This window comes from Larus michahellis, chromosome 1 (genome assembly GCF_964199755.1).
Source record: "Larus michahellis chromosome 1, bLarMic1.1, whole genome shotgun sequence".
NCBI classification, from domain to species: Eukaryota; Metazoa; Chordata; class Aves; order Charadriiformes; family Laridae; genus Larus; species Larus michahellis.
Genome location: NC_133896.1, coordinates 13,816,722 through 13,839,330, shown reverse-complemented (window position 1 = coordinate 13,839,330; position 22,609 = coordinate 13,816,722). Strand labels below are relative to the sequence as shown.

The 22,609-nt window shown below is 39.2% G+C and overlaps 1 protein-coding gene across 3 annotated transcripts in view; it reads left to right on the top strand.

Annotated features, from left to right (window-relative positions):
- Positions 1-18,020, top strand: part of RSBN1L (round spermatid basic protein 1 like) — a 55,590-nt gene extending 37,570 nt beyond the window's left edge. For all 3 annotated transcript variants that reach the window (XM_074600163.1, XM_074601052.1, XM_074599291.1), the window contains 5 exons: positions 4,088-4,225; positions 4,425-4,567; positions 7,880-8,047; positions 13,348-13,456; positions 13,548-18,020. In XM_074600163.1, coding sequence (XP_074456264.1) covers positions 4,088-4,225; positions 4,425-4,567; positions 7,880-8,047; positions 13,348-13,456; positions 13,548-14,204 — 1,215 coding nt within the window. In that variant the 3' untranslated portion in view covers positions 14,205-18,020. The remainder of the gene's footprint in view (positions 1-4,087; positions 4,226-4,424; positions 4,568-7,879; positions 8,048-13,347; positions 13,457-13,547) is intronic.
- Positions 18,021-22,609: the final 4,589 nt, after the last annotated feature.

Genomic DNA, 22,609 nt, shown 5'->3' with positions numbered 1-22,609 from the left:
TCTATTTTACCAGTCCATTGTATCAAACTGCATTTAGTTGTTTGGTTTTTTTTTTTCTGTGTGTGTATTGAGTCTTATCCTGTTGGCCACATGCTAGAAGAACTGCATATCATTGATTCCTTCTTTTACTCTGGATTTAGATTGTTCCAGCTATTTATTTGAGCAGATTTGTAACATTCTAAAAACACAGTCACAGTGTAACCTGTAAAACTGCATTCAGGAAGATTACCTTATAAAATGTTAATAATTGACTTGTGGTCAGTACATGATTTAACGTATAGAATTCAATGAAGAAGTGCTGGTTTTAGTACATCAGCATTGTTTTTTGTGAGTTTAGAAATATATGGAGGAATCTTTTTCTCTTCCTACGAACAAACCACCAAAAGGATACTGACAGTAACAGGAAAGGAAAACGTTGCTGTTATCTAATATACCACAGATACTATTGATTTTATTGTTGCCTTTAAGGGGATTAATTTTACTTTTGCCATTGGTCAAACATCAATGGAAGGTTTTTAGTGTTTTCAATTGTTACTTAGTAGCAATCTGATTTTGGAGTGAGTGAAAATTAATTTTGTTTGTGAGGAGTGATCTTACCTTTTTATATATGTTTTTCTGTTTCTTTAGCCTAATCTAGGGTAGTGTCATTTAAATAGCAACCCCTGACCTGTGCCTAGAGTTTAGGATTCTATAACCTAGTCCAGGGAAGAGATGAGATAGGGGTCACTCTTCACTGCCAACAGCTGCTGCCTCTTCCAGATTGTTCTTTCTGGGCAGGCGTTAGTCTTTAAAGGCCTATGTCTTTATTTAATTCTTAATTATGTAACTTTCTTAAAAAAAATGTAAAATCCTTCAAGTAATTTGTGGATTAGAATCGGATCAGTTCCCTAAACTAGCTCCCTGTCCACCTTCAGAAGACCAAAGAAGGGAAAAAGATCAGATCTTCCCCTTTCATCACCAGCATGGATTTATTTTCTGTTTATACTTGGTCTGGATAGGTTAGAGCTAATTTTCTTCATAGCAGCCAATTATGGGGCTGCATTTTGAATTTGTGACTAAAACTGTTGACAACACACTGTTGTTTTGGCTATTGATGAGCACAGTATCAAGGCTTTCTCTTTTTATACCCGTTCTGGACCCCCTGGTGAGTAGGCTGGGGTGGGCAAACAGTTGAGCGGGGACATGGCTGGGGCAGCTGAACCAAGTTGACTGCAGAGATATTCCACACCATGTAACATCATGCTCAGCAATAAAAAACTGAGGGGGCTGGGGCAGGTGTTAGTCTGGAAAGTAAGCTATTGCTCCGCCAGTGGCTGGGCACTGACCTGCTTGTGGGAGGTAGCGAGTGGTGGAAAACACCACTTGGTGTTTTTTCCTTTCTTCTTCACTTTTCTCTTTTCCTTGCTTATTAAACGGTCATTCTCTGGACCCATGCGTTTCCTTGCATTTTCTGTTCTCTCCCATGTCTCTCACCGTTGCGGGGGGGTGAGTGAGCAAGGGGCTATAAGGTACTTAGCTGCTGCCTGGGCTTAGCACACCACAGAGTTCTTACACAGAATGAAATGTTTGAGTGTTTATTTGCAATGATATGATTCTGAATATGGTCCCAGAAGAAACCGCTCATCATTTTCAACTTTGACATTATCTTAGCATTATTTTTGGTATTTCACCTCTCCCAAGCTGGATCTTGAAAAGAAGTCTGTTGTACATGGTGAATGAGGGGAACATAATGGATCAGGAGAGCTAGGAGTGAATTGGGATGGACAAATAATGCTTAAAGTTGAGTTGATCTTTCAGTTCTAATTTTCAGTGATACTGTCTTTTTGGAAATCTATAAGAATTTTCTCAATTGATCCACCTTAAGCAAGGATTATGAACACTTTGACTTTGTGTTTCACTGCCAGCACCCAATGGGTATATAAGCCAGAGAGGTGAGTTGATTGACTAAAAATTTCACAGCCTCTCCTAACTTCACTTCAGTTTGTAATTTTTGAGAAAATTGTAGAGTTTTCAGTTGGAGTAGTTCCACTGGTTTATCATATGCTATGTGAATCATAGAGTCATTTAGGTTGGAAAGACGTTTCAGATCACTGAGCCCAAGCATTAACCTAGCACTGCCAAGTTGCCACTAAACCATTTCCTTAAGTGCCACATCTACACATCTTTTAAATACCGCCAGGGGTGGTGACTCAACCGCTTCCCCCAGCAGCCTGTTCCAATGCTTACGAACCCTTTCGGTGAAGAAATATTTCCTAATGTCCAATCTAAACCTCCTGTGCAACAATTTGAGGCCATTTCCTCTTGTCCTATCACGTGTTATATGGGAGAATGGTAGTGGTAGCAAAAGGAAGCAAGGAAAAAGGAAAACAAACAAACAAACAAAAAACCAAAAAAGGTTCCCATTAATCAGGGGTGTGGATGAAAACAGCAGCTTAATTATCCTGGCCTGGAAGAGTGGAATACTAAGCTACTTATGCCAGTGGAAGAAACATCCTTTTGTGCGTTAGGTTTACCAGTAAGCTGTGAGTAACAGATTTATGACTATCTGTAGCTTCAGAAAGTGGTTTTAGGGTACTTTGGCATTGGTCTATCCAGTAAGCCAATAATGACAAGCAAGTGTCCCTTCCTTGTCCCAGTGCTTTAGTTGTGTGAGCTCCTGATGCTTTGTGCCAGTGCAGATACAGATGTGGACTGAACTGATGCAGATTCAGCAGAAAGTAATGTTTTCTGATGTATTATCACAAAATCACCAATTGTCAATGCAAAAAGAGTTACAGGAATGTGTGACTAAGGATTTGGGGAATATGGGAATACTATTTCCTAGCAATACTGCTCTTTTCAGTATGGCTGTGTTGGCTTGCCATTACGTTAGCTCAGACATTTTGTAAACTGCTACTTTTAGTCAGTCCTCCCATTTCCTGGGTGCGTGGATGACTGAGATGATCTGAAGAAGAGTATTGGGTTCTGCATTTCTGGAATGCATCTGGTTACATCAGTCTAGCTTCAAAGAAGGACACAGTATTGTTCCACGTTGTATGGTTTAGTCCTGTTTTCAGGAACTGCTGCTAATTTTCCTCTGCAATGCCATAATTACTAAGAATTTTAATTGTCTGTTTGGGTGAGTCCCATAGCTAAGCAGTACTTCATTAGCTGTTTTTCTTGCACCTTTTCTTCTTTTCTTGCTTCGGATGCAGAAGGTCTAGAGATGCAGTGCAAGAGTATGGTTTGTGCAGTAATCCATCTGCTCTTCCCTCTGTTCTGATCTGGTCATATTTCATCTAATAATACCACTGTGTCTTTCAGTCTGTTAAACAGGAGATCGGAAGCTTAAGGGGAAGTGATCCTCATCAATCTCATGCCTAAGTATTTTGTTGATGTAACACGACAGATCAGATTATTTAAAAAAAACAACTTATAACAATATGTGTTTCTGTTCAAGATAAAAATAAAAGGTTTTTCATGAGAGGAGAATGATACAGCCCTTTAAGTTTTAAGGGAGCACAAGATGTCTCAGCACAACAAAAATGAAAGAATAACTGTCGTTCTCTCTTGCTTTACTCACTCTTTACAAGCCTTGTCTTCACTGTGATAATTAGCTCCAGTTAATGTGGTCACACAGACAGAGGCCATACGGGAGAGGATGGTTATCAGAGGAAATGCTTAGAGTTTAATTAGTTGTAACTCGGGATTCTGCCTCACTGTTACAGGAAAAAGGTAAAAATTCAATTAGACTTGAGTAATCCAGGTAAGAATCCTTATTTACTAGTTATTGAGCAGAATATATGTTAAATAGCTTCCCACAGTTACTACTTTGGAATGTTATTTTGTTGAAAGGCAATAAGTAGTTACTCAGTCTTACCTTCAGACTTTAAATATAATACAAGTTGTCATGTATCTTTAATAAGAGCTTCTGTCTTTGGTGATGAGTTCATAGTGATTGATTTCATAATAATCTTTAATCCTACAATCTTCAGTATACTTATATCAATCAGAAAACATAAGCATAGAGATTAAAATTGTTTATTGAATGTAGAATTTGAGCGGTAGCGGACTCGGTATAACTTTTGCTGTCATATTCTACTTGTAGGTAAAAAGAACATACTCACATGGTACGTATAGAGCTGGCCCAATGAGACAGATCAGCCTGGTTGGAGCAGTTGATGAGGAAGTGGGGGATTACTTCCCTGAATTCCTTGATATGTTGGAAGAATCACCCTTCTTAAAAGTAAGGACAGAAGGGAATGGGCTGGGAGAAGGGGAACGATATACTGTCTAGTACTGTTATATTATAAAGTGAGAGTATGTGATACTTGCTTAGATAATTGAGTGGTCTAATAAATGTTTTCATCGTGACAGATAAAGGCTGCTTTTAAAAAGCTTTTAAAGTAACTCACTTCAAAATTGTGGCTTGTATTTCCCATTAGTGTACACTGCCATGGGGAACACTTTCTAGTTTAAAATTAGAGAGTCGTAAAGACAGTGATGATGGTCCCATTATGTGGGTACGTCCGGGAGAACAGATGATCCCTGTGGCTGACATGCCAAAGTCACCTTTCAAAAGGAAGAGGTATGTTGAATTATTGTGCTTTATAAATGTTTAATTAGTGTTCCTTCTCTACAAATTCATTTTATCCCAAACGTTTTACTGGTTGATACTATATCTTAGTATAAATTTCAGTAAATCTTCATCTCAAAATATACTTTTAGTTGCTTTGTTTTGTAAGGATGTGGATTTTTTAAAAAATTGTTTATTATCTGGCCGAGTAAGGTGCTGGTCCTCTGGTCCTTTTTGGAGCTTTAGTAGGAATTTAAGGTGAAAAGTGGAAGGTAATGTGACTAGGCATAAAACTACTGAAGTATGCAATGAGACTGGAATTAATGTGAGTGGGTGTTTAAAGACCTCAAGGGGCAAAGGCTTCTCTCATCTGAAAGGTAACACCTCTAACATTGAATGGCATCTTTAAGCTTTGCTGTGGTACTGGGTATAAGTACCAGCTTAAGAGTAGAGGTGTCCTCTGCAGAACTTGAATATTATGCGTTATGAGAAATTATGTCTTTGGAGTTCTCTTGTTCAAAATTCAAACATAAAAAGGGAGCATACAAGAAGTAGAAGCAGGGTCAGGTAGCTCAGAAGGAGTATAGAGACACTGTCCAACCACGAAGGGGATTCAGTTAAAGCCAAAGACCGTCTGGAGTTGCATTTGGCAAGGAATGTGAAGGGCAACAAGGACTTCTGCAGGCATATGAACAGCAAAAGAAAGATTAGGGAAAATGTAAGATGTCTACTGAATGGGGCAAAGGGCCTGGAGACAAAGGGCACAGAAAAGGCCAAGATACTCAATGCTTTCTTTGTCCTTGTTTTTACTGTTGAGATTTACCTTCAGGAATTCCAGGTCCCAGAGACAGTAGGAATGTCTGGAGCAAGGACTACTTGCCTTCAGTGGAGGAGAACTGGGTTAATGGGTTAAGGAACATATCAGATGTTCAGATTAGACAGGCACAAGCCCATGGGACCTGATGGGATGTACCCACAAGTGCTGTGGGAGCTGGCCAGTATCATTGCCATGCCATGATGGTCTTTGAAAGGTCATGGCAGTTAGCAAAGGTTCCTGAGGACTGGAGGAGATCAAATGTCAATCCAATCATTTAGAAGGGGTAAGAAGCAGGCCCTGGGGACCTGCAGGCCAGTCAGCATCACCTTCATCCTGCGAAGGATGCCATTTCAAACACGAGGGACAAGATGATCGTTGGGAGTAGCTAGTATTGATTTACAAAGGGGAAATCATGCCTTATCCACCTGATAACATTCTGCAACAAAATGACTGGCTCACAGCATGAGAGGAGTGCCAGGGGTGTTATTTATCTTACATTTAGCAAGGCTTTCCATGCTGGACACCTGTCTCCCATAACATCCTAATAGACAAATTAATGAAGGACAAACTAGACTGATGGTCCGTGAAAGTGGTTCAAGAAGTGGCTTAACTGCTGTGCTCAAAGGGTTGTGATCAGCGCAAAGTCCATCTGGAGGACAGTTGCTACTGGAGTAACCCAGACATTCATACCTTGTTCCAATACTGTTCAACATCTTCATTAATGGCCACATCATGGGGCAGAGCACACCCTCAGCAAGTTTGCAAGTGATACAAAACTGGAAGGAGCGGTTGACACACCACAGAGTTGCACTGCCACCAGTGAGAGGGACCTTGAGAGGCTGTAGAAATGAGCCAGCTCTCAGTGGCCTCATGAAGTTAGCACAGGGATGTGCAAAGCCCTGCACCTGGGAGGATTAACCTCGTGCACCAGCACAGGCTGAGGCCCAACTGGCCAAACAGCAGCCCGACAAAGAAGGACTTGGGGGTCCTGGTGGATGACAGGTTGGCCATAAGCCATCATTGTGCCTTTGTGGCAAAGCAGGCCAGCAGCCTCCTGGACAGGATTAGGAAGAGCAGTGCCAGCAGGTTGAGAGATGTGACTCTTCCCCTCTGGTCATCACTAGTAAGACATATCTGCAGTATCATGTTCAGTTCTGAGTTTGCCAGTCCAAGACAGACGTAGGCATACTGGAGCAGGTCTGGTGACATGAAATGCGGGCATGGGAGAACTGGTATTTACCCTTGAGAAAAGAAGGCTCAGCGGGATCATATGAATGCATATAAGCATCTGACAGGAGGTTGTAAGAAGGGCTCTTCTTAGCACTGCCAGGTGACGCAAGCAGAGGTAATTACAACTGAATTACAAGAAATTCCATATAAAATAAGGAGGAATAAAAAAAAAGTTTACTGTATGGATGGTTGAACACTAGGACAGGTTGCCCAGAGTGCTTGTGGAGTCTCAGTCTTTGGAGTTGCGCAGAACTTCACTGGATACAATCTTGAGCAACCTGCTCTAGTTGAGTGGGGGAAGTTGGACTACGCAGTCTCCAGATGTCCCTTCCAATCTTGGCTATCCTATGACTATAAACAGCTCCTGGAAAAATGTGGCATACAGTGTAGGCTGCAGGTGGCCACGAGAATGGTCTTGTGGCTCTGTTCCTGCTCTGCAGTGTTTCGTTCACTTTCATTAAACCCCAAAGAAACCATTTTTTGCTGCTTCTCATTCCCAGTTCTACAACATGGAACTAAATACACATACACATTTCCCAGCGGTTTGGTAGAAACATGAACGATGAAGAATGACTTCAGGGACAATTGAAACGTGTCTCGAAACAGTCAGAAAGCAGCAAAGGCCAGCAGTTCCCTGCCAGGGGCTGATCAGGGCCCAGTCTCACAGTGCCTGTGGGAGGCAGGAAGGGCAGACCTGGGGTTTGAGGACCAGACTGAGCCCAGACTCCAGTCCATCAGGCAAGAGTGTGGTGATGGAACAGGTCTGAGGTCAAGCCAGGATGTCAAGTCTGCCAGTGAGGATCAGGTCCAGTGATTGCTAGGCCGGTCCATCATGACAAAGCTGTCCCGAGGTCAAGCTGGGAAGCAAGTCTGTGTCCCAGCACACCTCTGGCTTGAGGAGAAGACCAGTGCTCCAGCAGCATGGCTCAGTCCAGGACTGAAGGCCCAGGCCTGAGCTTAAAGAGAGCTCCTGGGCTCTTTGCCAGGGTTTGTGGGTGGAGACTGTAGGTGGGGCTGCTCCATCATTAGGGCCTTTTAGAGCACTCAGGGCTCTGACACTGTGGTGGTGTTTTCGGGTTTGCTTGGGTTTTTTGAATTGCATAGGTGTTCTGATTTTTTGCATAGCTTGTTCATTTTTAATTTGTCCTAAGTGTTAATGTTTTTCTCATTTGACTGTATGTTCTCACTGCAGGGAGAAAAACAATGCTTTTTGCTATGGTGGAAATTAAGTAATTAAGAGAAACTTCTATATCACTAATACTGTTTTTCTTATACAGAACTACCAATGAAATAAAAAACTTGCAGTACCTACCTCGAACCAGTGAACCCCGTGAAATGCTATTTGAAGACCGGACACGAGCCCATGCAGATCACATAGGACAAGGTTTTGAACGCCAGACTACAGCTGCTGTGGGAGTGTTGAAGGCTGTGCACTGTGGAGAGTGGTATGTGCTGATTGACTTATTTACCTATGTGTTTGGAAAATTTTTGCCTGAATTTCCATTTATAATTGGTAGAAGGAGCACAGGTTAATCTAGTATTAGAGATTTAATAAAGACTTAGTAGATACTGGACTCTTTTTTTTTTCCTTCTGTCTCTATGCACTAGAAGAGTTTTTCTGTCTGCTAGATTGGGTACAGTTTTGCTGTGTGGTTGGAACTAGAAAGGTGCCTTGCTGTGACAGTTTAACTCAGTTACAGCAACTTAATGATAGCTATTAATGTTAGATGTAAAACCCCCTTACACTTTGTTTTGCTTTAAATAGTGCATACAGACTGACCTGTGTTTCTGTCTGAGGTGCATATGAAAACGTTCTGGCAATTCTTTGCAGTGTCTGGAGATGAGCAGAATTTGTATGCTTTTGCTTCAAAATAACAGCTGTTATAACCCTGATTTATTTACGGTAGATCACCTTGGAAGAATCCTGTAGAGGGCTGTGTGGTTGGCGTTGGTTTTTTTTTTTATTTTTTGTGGTGTCTGTCTTTGGAATTCCTGTAAGAGATTCAGGAAATAAATGTATCTCATTTGAAGCTGTTTAAGTTTTAGCCAAATAAAAAGCCCATAATCACATGGGCATCCTGGCTGAGATGTAAGAAGCATTTTTCAGGATCTTCTGACCTTGGTTGGGGAGAATGACCTTAGTTTTGGAGGTTACCTTGGCATACGTAAACACTAAAAACACCTTTTGCTTTTTATAGCTGTCCAGAATTCAGAAGAGTGAATTCCCTTTGGATGAAATGATGCAAATTTGTGTTATGGTGCATGAATTCATTAAGATAGAGAATTGAAAAATTGCCGTCGGGGAAGAACTGGGTTGTTCAGATGTTAATGTGTTTTTATTTTGGGCTCTGAGGTTTTGCAGTTTACTTCCTCTTCAGGTTGATGATAGCTGGAGCCTTAAACTTCCTGCTTGCTCTCTGAGAAGCTGGAGCGAATTAAGCCTGAGCAGTGGCAGCAGGGCAAGAGCTGACATTCTCACTGATTTAAAATAATCGGATCTACAGAGTGAGAGACACTCAAATCTTTATCAAACAAAGTAAAAAAAACAAAAACAAAAAAAACCCCAAAACCCAAACCAAAAAAACACCCACACAAAAACCAAAACACTAAACAAAAACAAAACCCCACCCCCTAAACTTGCATGCCTCTTGAAATTAATAAGAATTTAAATTGATAGTAATGTAAATGTCTGTGAGAACTTCCCTTTCTCACCTTATACCTTCATAACAAAATGCTCCTCCCTTGGAAATGATTACCTGTTTGTTTACATTCTAAAAATAAGTTTTCTTGCTTTCCATGCTTTTCAGATCTAAACTATCGTCTCTCATACATTGGAACTTGTGGAAAGGGGTGTCTGTTCAACCTCCATTAAAACTCCTTTTTGAACTTGGAAAAATAAATGTAATTAGTCAAAATAAAAACTGTAAACGAAGAAGTGATCTGAACATAGGCAAAACTGCTCAACAAACTTGAAAGTACTTCAGTTTGGGGAAAAAAAAAAAGTATCAGCATTTTACTTCAGTGTAAGGACCCAAAATATATCTTTTAATGCAGAATTAAAAATTTGGGATTGATATATTTAGAGGAGAAAAATACATAACACGATCAACATAATAAAAATGATGTATTTCAGTCTTGATTTGACCTCAGTGATAACTTCTCCTTTCCCTTTCCACTTTTTTTCATAATTTTGAAAAGCCACTTCACTGTACTTACATGAAGAGAAGTAGTCAGGGTTTATGATAATGAAGCATTGTTAATTAATGTTACACATTAAAATAATTTTGGATATTAGCTTTACCATAGTTTGTAACCTGTGGTTAGATTTATTTTAAAGGAAACAACATCCGTGGAAATTCTGAAAAATCTGGGTGTGGTTTTTTAAAAAAAATCTCTTTGAATAGTTGAACAAAACTGAAAGTTGGAGATATTCCAGGGTTGATTAGGGCACTATGGCAATAAAAATGCACATGTTTTAATGAGGAGATATATAAATATATAAAAATTCACGTTTTTATATATAAAATTCACGTTTTCTTTGAAGAGAAAATCAAGCAATTCCTAGACTTCCTGAACTGAGTTGTTAGTTTATGTTCAGTTAGTGTAAAAATGAATTGGGTGTGCAAAAAAAGCTTTTTTTTTTTGTCATCAAGAAGTTGTTGCAGATTTAAAGAAAGTGGGATTTATTTAGTAGTTGATAGGCATGAATGTTAATGTTAGGTAGGATAACCGGTGCCTTTCGGGACAGATGGGAACAGAACTGCTGAAAGGCAAAAAGCAGCTTTTGGGGACAGAGGACAGAACGGGAAACAACACGTAGTATTTGGAAGACTAAAAAAGTAATTTTTGCTTTCCCAAATATGACAGGCTCTTGATTTGAGATGTTTGGTAAAAATTAGTGGATAATGATCTCTTTTATTTATTTATTTATTTATTTTAATTTCTGTGAATATTTACGAATTGTAGAAGAGCTTTGGTTATTGCTTGCAAACACTTTAAAGACTGCACTGCATTGAAGTCTGAGAAGTGCTGGTGGTGTGATCAAGCTGGTTACTTAATGCCATTTTTGTAGGTGATGCTAAGCGTGCTTTAGAACTTAAGAAATGCCAGTGAAATTTTAAATTATGGAAACTTTGAAGATTTTTATGTGGGAAGTTTGGGTGGGTTTTTACAGGGACAGCAGAAGACACTTCATGGCATTGTTATTGGCAAAATGAAACCCCTCTGTCGCGTGCTGCAGCAAGCAGCTTTAAAGTTTGTGTTCCAGAGCAAGAAGTTGTTTGTGCTTTTCTATACGACTATAGGAATTTGTTACATATTGCCAGACTTCATGCATTAGGTCAGAAATAGTGATGGTAAAACCTGTAATCTTGAATCTGTTTTGAAAAATTATACCAAAAAGACTTCAGCCCATTTGAAGAATGAGGTTTAGGGAAAAAAAAGTGCCAAAAATAGTCCTAGCAGTGCTCTAATAGGGACTTAAATGGACTTTTCTGAAGTCCTGTAGTTCTGTTTGGATTTAATGTTGGGTTGGTTGGTTTTTTTTGACATCTAACTGAACTATCCTGCTACTGTGTTGCTTGAAAGGGGAGACCTCGCCTAAACTTTAGGTTTTGCAAAATATAATCTCAAAGTTGTGCTAAGTAACAAATCTGCAAATGCAGAATTAAAAATGATCTGGCAATAATTTTTCTCTGTTGTGTTTGCAAAAGGAATGTCATATTTTGTCATAGAATTGCAGCACAGATTTGGTAATGCATATGGTTGCACACATAGATACAGGGACTGAGAAAACTAATGGTTTTAAATCATTAACTATACTTTGTCCCGTATAATGTGTAAAGCATAGAGTAGACACCTCTGTGAAAACATTGCTTTGGATTAAAGTTATTTTAGTATGGAATTATTATTTGTAATTATTTTAATTCTTAACTTCATTTACAAATATTGTTAACTCCAGATGCAGATACATATTATTAAAAAAAATAAACATAATTGCATTATAAAAAGTAGATTAATTTAGCTAATATTTTTATGCCACTGATTAGGGGTGTTTCTGCAAGCTTTTTGCTTTCATTGCTTAAATTCTCTTCAGCGGTATGTAGACCAAAATACAAAGAGACATTTTAATCTTTGTAAAACTGAAAGTAAAATATGTGGTCTGAAAATTTTCCCTGGCATACTTTCAGTAGTAGATCTGGGATATTTTTTTTTTTTCCCCCCTGAAAATAGCCTCAGACTGGTTATTTTTTGCTTTATTGAGGTCATGACCTAAATAAAACAAACATGTCTAGTTGGTTTAAAAAGCCCAATAAACTGTACATCATTGCCTGCTTTTTACAACGTTAATAACACCATACATATATATATATATATATATATATATGAAAAATTGATTATCGTCTTGCTTTTAAAAAGGAGTGCTTGAACATCTATTAAACAAATTCTGAAATGCTGTCAGACAGTTTTGCTGCATCAGCTCCTGCCCCGGGCCCCCGTGAATCTGGACATGTGTCCCCCCGGCAAGAGCAGGACGCAGGGCATGGCGTGGGGGGAGGCAGGGGGACACGGGGCTCGGTGCGGTGACAGCACAGCAGCCAGCTGCGTGGAAGGTGGCGTTGCACTCCTGCCAGGCCTGGGAGGACAAAGGAAGAAAGTCATCAACTAGGCTTTTTGTGTCTGATAAATTTTCCTTGCAAAACCACTCCAGTGTGAGCTTTATCCTATATACATTTATCCTATATACATTTATCCTATATACATTTATCCTATATACATTTATCCTATATACATTTATCCTATATACATTTATCCTATATACATTTATCCTATATACATTTATCCTATATACATTTATCCTATATACATTTATCCTATATACATTTATCCTATATACATTTATCCTATATACATTTATAAAATCTTCATATTGCCATATTTTTAACAAACCTTTTAAAAACCAAACATCCCTCAAAAACAAAACACATGGAGCTTAGTTTTATCTGTTTCTGTTGAAGAACCGAGTTTGGCTTTTTGTCTTTTGTTAGTTAATTCTAGATAATGTCTCACAAGGAGTTCAATAAATAGTGTGCATTCTTTTGGGGAAACACGCAGTGGGACAAGAGGTGAATTCTAACAGCCTGAATACGGAGACAAACCCTAATTCAGATTTTGCTCTTCTGTAGCTCTCTAGTGAGCACAAATAGGAATGTATTTTTAAGGGATGTTTTGTGGAGGATGCCAGTACTTGCTGCTTACTAGCATTGTGGCAGCTCAGTGTAGGTTCAGCTTTAATACTAATTCTGAACAAGGTGTTTGAGGCTCGGATACTAATGTTTGCCATAGTACTGCTCGCATCGCTGCATACTTTGAGGTACCTGATGGGCGTATCATGTTAGAGTGTTGACAGAGTAAGCCCAGTGTATCTGGGGCATCTGTCTTTCAGTGTCAAGGCAGACAGAGGTCAATTAAAAATAAACATGAAAAATAGTTAGTTATGTCGACCTTGCATTGCCGCTTTTACTGCCACTTGTAAAGAAATTGTGGTTAATTCATTTAACCAGCTTAATGAGGTTGTGTTGTAGTCAATTATTGTTCTTCAAAATGTAGGTTACATTAGAATTGTTTGGTTTTAGTGTTTGGTTTTTTTTATCATTTGCTTTATCCTTGCCTGCAGATTTTCTTTATTATTCTCTGCAGCGTGTTAGTTCCAGCCTCTGACTGTGCAATTCTTACTCTTCTGTAGGTCTGAGCAGCCTCGTATAACCAAAGACGTAATTTGTTTTCATGCTGAAGACTTCTTAGAGGTAGTTCAGCGAATGCAATTAGATTTGCATGAGCCTCCGCTCTCACAGGTGAGCATGCTGTGAACTGCTGATCAGGTGTCCTCCGAGTCATAAATCAGAGTTTTCACCTTTTTTTTTTTTTTCCCCTCTTTTCCTCCAGTGTGTCCAGTGGGTCGATGATGCAAAACTTAACCAACTGCGAAGGGAAGGCATTCGATATGCCAGAATTCAGTTATTCGATAATGACATTTATTTTATCCCAAGGAATGTTGTGCATCAGTTCAAAACAGTTTCAGCTGTGTGCAGTTTGGCTTGGCACATCCGGCTCAAGCTGTATCATTCAGAGGAAGAACCTTCCCAAAATACAAGTCCTGCTGAAGCAGGGACCTCTGCAGATGCCAAGTCTTCGGTTATTGGACTTCAGACTGACAGCAGAATTTGTACGATAAGCAAAAATACCTCCGAAGACACCAAATTTTCAGATGCTCTGCAGACAAAGTATCTGCAGCAGGAATTTATGCCGATTAAACATGAACCTGTTGCATCTCACCGAATAAAAGAAGAACCCATGAATGTTGATCTTGCTGAAAAGACAGTGGCACCTAATAACGTCGGGGGCCAGAATGTTCAGACTAGATTGGATCACGTTGAATTGGCAGCATTTAAGTTGGAAATGGATTCTAAATTCGAACCCGGCGACAAGGATTTACAAGGCAAGTTGTGCCCCGGAGGTCACATACATCCAGATGATACAAGACAACATAGTTCATCATATCCAAAACTGCATGGACAAAGAGAGGATGATTTTTTGTGCTAAATTTGTATATATGGTTTTAAATTCCTTTTTAAACTTAATGATGTAATAATGTAAAGATTCATAAATTCTGTGAGGCAAGTTTGTGACTTGCCTTCGCATCTGTTACAGAAAATAGTTATGTAGCTTTGTAACATTCCTCAGTGCCTGTCCATAACTGTGAAGTATCAAAGCACTTAGGGCCAGATGCACTGTAAACACTGCAGGTTTAACATAAAGAAGTCTTTAAATAATTTTGAGTTGTAGGTTTTAGAGTAGAGCTGACATTTAACATATATATTTTTTGTAAGATGAGCCAGAATTCTTTTTGACAATTCCAGGCTTTTCCATAGAGCTTATTTATACCAATTTTTTCATTTTAAATGTGTCAGCACTGTAGTGTAAATATCTTTTTTAAAAATCTTTTTAGTGTGATTTATACTGAAATGTGAGCCGCTTAATAAAGGTTCATAATAACAGATTGGTTTTATTTTTGGGTCTGCAAAAAATAATTCAGTTAAACTGCCTCTCTAAATGGTTACGTTTCTACCGGCACTAAAGCATAGGGTGCCCTTACGCCATTGTGGGGTGAGGAGCTGTAGCAAACTGAGGTAGACCTGAGGCGTTCTTTGTAAATGGAGGTCAGTCAGAATGCAAAATCGGTCCTCCCTTCGCAGGATTCCTTGCAGTCGCTCATTAAAGGCACTCCCCAAACTCTGCTCTCAGATGTTAACGTGGAACAGAGAGGCAAACCGTCCCCTGTTGTGGAGGGCAGCTGGACACCCACTGGGCTCCAGGAGGCCACCAGTAACTGTGAGCATCTCTAGGAGCAAGCTCCCTTCTGTGGTGGCCTCTTCCCCCTGCTCACCCCACAGTTAAGACAGTTCCATTTCACATTTTAAAAAACCCACAAAACAACCAACAACCACCCCTCTCAAGTTAAATAAGTTATCTGACTAAAATTAAATAAAAAAAGATTGAAATGGTTACTTATCAAGTTATAAAGGCCTCATCTTTAGCAGTGACCTATAATTCATAGAGACTCATTTGGATTTGAATTGCTCCCTATGCTGGTAGTGCCAGGCAATAAAGATACTTGTCAGTGTGTCCTCAGGAGTCCCAGTTTGGAAGCAAGAATTGTTTCGTTAAGAGAATACAGTGGTGTCTAAGTTTAACTGTTCTCCCCTCTCCCTGCCTCTGGAACGCTCAAATTCTCTTAAGCTGCGTTCTAAGGGAAGAGGATTTCAAGGCTAGCTAGCATCTGATGTGGCAATGGCAAAAACTCTTGTCATTTAACTTATTTAATTCTTTGTGTAACATATTACTGTATAGTTCAAACACATCTGAATGATGTTTCTTTTTCAGGTAGCTACAAATAGCAGTAAACTGCCCTACAGCCTGTCCTTCAACTAAGTATTTAAAACTTAAGATCTTAGGCCTGTTATTTCCAAAGCTCTCTCTATCTCTGATTTTTTTCTTTTGTGTGTGTGTATCTGTTTTTCCCTATAACTTTCTGAAAGTTGTACCTCCTCACGTACCCAGTTTATAAGCTTTGATGCACTTAGTGATCACTCTGGCTTCATTTGTAGCAACAGAACAATGTGATTTTAAAGGTGATGTCTAATTCAACTACCTGAGGCCCTTTTGTTGCAAACAATTTTTGCTTATAGGTTGTTAAAATTCAAAACGTTACTGTGTACTTATGCCTGGCACTGAAATCAGCCATTTAACGGATGCGTGCCGTGATTTGTTGAAATCTAAAATAGGTCTGTCAAGGCATTATTAATTAAATATTTGAATTGCTAAACATTACTCCTATATAGCCATAATTACGTATTAGAGAAGCAATAGGAACATGAATCTCTTCATTCACATGTGGCTAATGTGTCCTTAAGTCTTACTGCTTTTTTCTTTAATGCTGGCTAAGAGATTACTACCGGTTTTGCAGCCTCAGGGATCTTGCTTTCCCCTCACGCCATGAGCAAGTGATTCATGTGTGACATGGTAAGTTACTACTCTGGCAGATTCTGATTTGAAAAATTAATTGGTTCATGTAAGAATTTGAGCCTTCCTGATAGTAGAAATGTGGTTTCAGCTCCCTTTGTGTTTTCTGGATTATCTGGAAACTTCCACCCGTAATCTCTTTGGCATTATGAACATCCACACACAATTATGTAGCCTTCCAGTCCCGTTCTCTGCGCCAGCCGGTGGAGAGCAGTAAAAGAGCAGAGCTGCAGGTTGTAGTTTGTACCAAACGTACGCCTTTCCCAAGTGGGTTAGCAGAAGGCTCCAGCTTTATCAAAACCAGCCATCCCAGATACTATTTTTTTTAAAAAAAAAAAAAGCACACCACAACTACTTAGTTTACTTAAAAAAAAATAATAAATCTTATTTGTATGCTGGTGATCCATATGCTGAGCATTCATTTTTTAAAAATCTGTCAGACTTTAGTAAAGTGTGTACATCCCCCTTGACAGCAGACAGCTTTCTGCATCATAGGCCTTGTCCGGACTGAAAAAATAAATTCTTTAAGAATGGTTTAGCAAACATGACTTTACATTTAAGAGTAGAACTTTGATTCCTTTTGAAGACCTGCTCAGTGTCTTGGCTGATACGGCCTCACACTTCTGCTCAGGTATGTCCTGGTTCTGAAATTTTGCTTCTAAACTGCCTATATCTTCAACCTGGTGTTTGTTTTTTTTTTTTTTCCCCAATCACTTTCAGAATTTTAAGAGATTAACAAAAAGTGGCAGTTTTTGCAAATTTTATGCACCCTTTTAATTTTGATTTTTTGAGACAGATTCAGTTTTAGGCAGAATTCCTTGCAGACAGAGCATGAACCATACTGGGGTTACCAATGGCTATCAGAACTGCCTTTGTACTCAGAGGTGTAGCAGTCTGGGTTGACTGGCTGTATTAGTGTATACTTCTTACTTTGCCTTTTTTTGAAAAAAAAAAAAAAAAAAAAAAAAAAAAGCTGCTTTTGTCCTCTGCCTGTGGTGTAGGTTTGATGTGGTTGCTCTTTAAGAGGGGAGCACCTTTTCTGAGGGTTTCAGCTCCCAAATTGTTCATTAGTCTGACAAAGGTCTTGCTTTGGTTTCCAGTGGTCCTGTGCGATAACCTTTGTTCCTGCCGAGTACAACTTCATATTCAGACTTTTGCTTCAGCAATAAATCTCTCATGGCTTCCGATGTACTGAAACTAGTCTTTGCTTATTGCTTTTTTCCTCCCTCCCTGGACTTCAGTTATGCATAAATCTTTCCGTTCTTCCGACTGAAATCTCCAGTGTTTTAGTTGTCTCTCTTGGCCCTTGTTCTTCTGCAGATTGGAAGGATCTGCTCCAGGCCTGTACTGCAGTGGTGTTGCCATCTGTGCGTTTGCAGTGGTGTTCCGGTTAATGACATGATGTGCAGAAATTTAGACACGTTTTCCTAGATATTGGTACCATATTTGTGGGTAGCAAAGAATTGCGTTGTTACTGTCGCTACCAATAGCTTTCAAGATGGTAGCTACTTTTTTTTTTTTTTTAAATTACTGGATCTTTTGCGTTTCACTGGCAACTGACTTCGTGTGTTACATACAAGTGTTACTCAGTGTTGTGTCATCCCCCAGCCCTCCAAATGCCTGCAAATTGACTCTCAAACAGCATTTTCACTACAGGTACTGTTGGCATGCAGATTTTCCCTTCCTTGTTACTAGAGTGAATATTTCAATACTTCTTTAACTGAAATATTAATTCTATCTAGTATTAGAAATAAAGTATTATTTCAGAGGGTGATCATTTTAAGCATTCATCTGTGAAAGAATTCCTTGGTGATAAATAAAATTGATTTTGAAGCAGATGTACATGTGCACAGTAAATAAGTTGGCATTGCAAATGATGTAGGGAATGAAAACAGAAAATAGTAGAATGCTGTGAAACAGATCTGAACGTTACAGATTTGGAAAATTGAATAAGTCTTCCAAGAAATACAGGACTGGTATTCATTGACCTAAATGACTATTTTCAAGTACTGGCATGTGAATAAGGATGCTGAATTGATTGAAATAAATCCATGTTTTTTCCATGCTCATAAATAAACTGTTGTGAGAGAGCGGACTGCCACCTGGCCCTACTAGGATGAAGGCTGTACTAATTCTGATCAAGAACTTTGCAGGCTTCTCAAGGGTGATTTTTTAATTCACTTTTTGTAGTGGTCAGATGCGTAGAGAACCCTGTCTTCAGGCAGGGCAGCGCCGGTTGCCTTACTGGGAACGTGTACAACTTGGAAATGGGAAGGACAGATTTTCGCTGTGAATGACACTGTTGGGAATGTTTGTTTTCTTTGATTGTGAGTCTCTCTGTTCCACTGATACTTTATTACTTTCTCAAATGGATGAAATGCACTTTAAAAACTGTATAATAGGCGATACTGATATTTTGTGCAGATCCCACTGAATTTGCAGCATACATAGGAAAACTTGGGAACTGATTCCCATCAATCACTTGTTTAATTTTTCTTAGAAATGCAAATTATTTTGTGTTCTGTTTGGAAGTCGTGATTAACTTCACAGTATCTAGGTTGCTATTCTTATTAGAATCATCAGGGATGATACTGATTTTGCAAATTTAGTGTATTATATTCTAACCACTGTTTTTCTCTGTGCTATGATGCTAATATTTCCTCTGCTTTGGAGCGTGCTGTACTCGAGTGCCAGCTAAACATTGATCTTCTCGTGTTCTGGTCATGCTGATAGATGAGCCTACTGATAAGGGCATTAGTCCAAAATAATCCTTTAATATTTGGTGTACAGTTATGGTAATCTGATACAAACATTAATTAAAACAGCAGTTTAAACTTCTATTTTTATCAAGCTTGATTTTTCAATAACTATTTTGATATAATGTTTTCTTCTACCAATTAATTTCCAGCCCACATTTAATGAAAGTGCAATGTTTGGTAGAATGTGTTTTAAGGACTATGCTTTTCATGGCAGTGTTCGTTTTTTTTTTTTTTTTTTTTTTTTTTTTTTTTTTAACCCAGTTGCATTAAGACAAAATAGGGCAGTTAGCTGAGAAAACTATTCCCTAAGTGTCTGGAGAACAAAACCTTGAGAATGAGACCTGTGTGTGGAAGACGAACGTCACATAAGTCAAGACCACTAAAGCTATATCCTACGCGTGCAGAAACACTCGGGTACCTGTCTGTCTAATCAATGCAGCTGAGAGCTTTTGTTAATCTCAGAAATTAAATTTCTAGACCTAAAAAGATCTTTTAGCAGTGATTTCTTTATAAACCTCAAAAGGAATACTGAGATAAAAACTAACGCGTATAAACTAGGCGTGGGTTTTCGTTTCTTCCCTGTTTCTCGCTCTTACGCTGCCATTCTGCGCTGTGTGAAGACTTTCCTTGCATTTGCCTGCTTATGTTGGTTTTGCTAGAAAAGGCAGATCAAAGGAAATAGCGTTACTTACTGAGTTGCAGATTTTTCTACCCTTTATGCAACTTCCAAGTACAAGAAGAAAATGCTGAATTAATATCGAATAGTATTCTAGTGGTCCAGCTGCAGCGGTTCCTCAAATTGCTTTAGTCCCCAAAGCCTGATGCTCTCCAGCTGCCAGCTGAGACCCAGACCTAGCGCTGTTCGGGTGTGAAAGGCTCATGTGGGAGACTAATCCCATCCCAACCTTAAAACAACAAAGGTACAGTGAAAAGGTACAAACGCTCTCTTTCCAACTCAGCGTAGTTAATTTTACCTCAATCTTAATTAAAAAAGTGTGATGTGTTACATGATAGTGCGGTGCTTTGATTAAATTCAAAGAACTTTCTGAGGATGCAATTATTCAGGAGCTTTACTACTGAAAAGCAGTGTTATTTGTTCCCAAAATACTGTGGTGTTAAAATAGGTAACACCTGATGTTGTTAGAATTCCGAGTTTCTGGCAGACTCATAAATTACACACATTCAGATTAAAGTTTGTTGGAAGTGGGCATGTAGATGTCAAGTTAATTGTATTTTTCCAAGTATAAAAAGAACAGAAAACTGGATACTAGTGTCAAATAGTGACAAATCAAGAAAAGCAGCATGAATAGCTAACTGAAAATTTTAGTTTCGTGACCTTTCACACTTGTGTATTGAGTATCTTCCTTAATCAGAGAAAAGTAGATACTCACCTACAGTGAGTTGGAGATAGGTAAATGATGTAGAATATATATCCCCAATACATTATGTATATAGGAAAACACTTCCAGTTTCATTTCAGAACAGCAAGCTTTTGAATGGCATTTTAAAACAAAGCCGCTGAAGGCAAATTTCTCCCCTCTGCGCATCAGCTGCTGCGGGTACCTGGGATGAGAGGCTGGTGAGAGGCCGGGTACGCGAGTCCTCACTGCCTCCTGCCACGTTCTGGCAGAGCAGCATCAGCTCCCCCTCTGCCCTCCCAACTCATTCTGTTCTATTTAATGAAGATCAGGCTGTAAATTTAAGAACAGGGGTGAGGAGGACTCATTCCCTTTCCAGGCTGTGAACAGGATAATTACAAGTAGTGGTAATTCCTGCAGCAGTTTCTGGAAAGGTCAGAGCGGGCTCTGCTGTACTCTATCATAAACCGTTCTGAATGAAGTTCTGACGTCACAAAAAAGCAAGACTGCACGTACAAAGGCATCAGCACAGTTCAGGTCAGTTAAATCTGATACAAAATGCTGAGTCAAAAGGGATATTCCTCTTACCATAGTACCTCTGTAAGGACTAGAACTTGCAAATGAAGTTCGGCCTTCCAAGGGCTTGTGTCCTAAAAATATCTGCTAAAGGAAGGAAATCGGTTTGTGTGCGTGACTTCTGTAGGACACCAGAAAGAAATGTCTGCTTCAGCACTTCAAGATTTGTAAACCCTTTAAAAAAAAAAAAAAAAAAAAAAAGCCAAACCCACAACAGAAACTCTGAAATGTTGATCTTTTTCTATTGAATTAGAGGCAGCAATTAAAAGGAGATTTGGAACAACTGTGTTCAATTCTAGTTAATTAGAGATGCCAAACTTTCAGATAATTGTTACATCTGTGGAATAGAAGGGCTTATTAAGGGGGCAGTCACCATTTGTGGCCCATCTTGCTAATAATATACCAAGTCCTAATGAGGCTAGTTCTTATTCTCCCATCATTTGTTAAGTTACAATGATCTGTTGACATCATCAGCTTGACTGAAGGGAGCTGCTCTGCTCTTCTGAGCGCGATGGCATTTTTTTGGCATGGTGTGAACAAGGCTTTTTTGCTTTTTCTTCTGTGATAATCATCAGATGGGGAACGACTATAGGTACTTGGTTGTATGCTTGGTGCCATAATGTACCAACAGCCATAAGAGTCTGTGTGTGTATATATAAAAATCTTGTCTAAAGTGCTTAAATGCTTGTTATGTATTTGCATCAATGTTTGTTAAATGATTCATAAAAGTTTACTTTAATTGGAGGTAGGTGTTTAGACACTCTTTCTTCTCCATAAATTTTTAAAGCATCCACTAGAAATTGGACATGAGGTCTGCCATGGGCCATACCTGGACTATTGCATCCCAGAAAGCTCAGTGACCCTAATTTCCCTGAAAAACTGCTTATGAGACCTACATTGGATGTACAAATGAAGCATATTCCCCATACTGTATGTACACACGCATGTATACCTACATGTAGCATGTGTATGTGCTCACTCTTGCATCTCCTGTGTTCAGCGGGCCCAGGACCACGTACTGAGGCGGACGTTCTTCCTCCCTCCCCACAGCCCATCCTAATCACAACCGCTGTTTTAATGTGAAAAATCACAAGTACAGTGAAGGAAGCCAGTTCTTCTCAGGGACCTTGTATGAGTGGACAAAAAGTCTCTCCAACGCAGAGCAGAGCAAGGTGCTGCCATGAAGTATTTTGCACAACTAGGTAGGGCACAGATGCATCTCCCAAAAAGAACTGTTCCCGATAGGCACTGAGGGGAAAGAGTTCTAAATGGTAGTTTCAGCTCCCCGTAAATTATGCGATGCTTAGAAAATGGGGCTGAGTACATGAATTTTCTAATAAAAGTTGACGTGTTATTATAATAAAGAGGTTATGAATATTTTGCATCTTTTTAACAACAGCCAATTATTAGAAAGATTTTTTCTTGGTCTCTTTTTCTGTGTCATTCCTTGGTTTCTCCTTTAGCAAGGTAGGACATTCAACCACTCTGAAGCAAAGGTGACTTAAATTCTTTCTAAAGATCACTTGTTACCTGATGTTCTGAATGGAGAGCCATTGCCTTAGAGTGGAACAGGTTGTTTCCTTAGATGAAGCCCTCTCCTGTATTTATGCCCATGTCTGTGTGACTGAACAGCACAAGTAAATCCAAACACTTCAGGAAGACTTTTTTCTTATGGACAAGTACAGTTGAATGTACTTAATTAAAATTTCATTCGCAAGACACCTTAATCTAG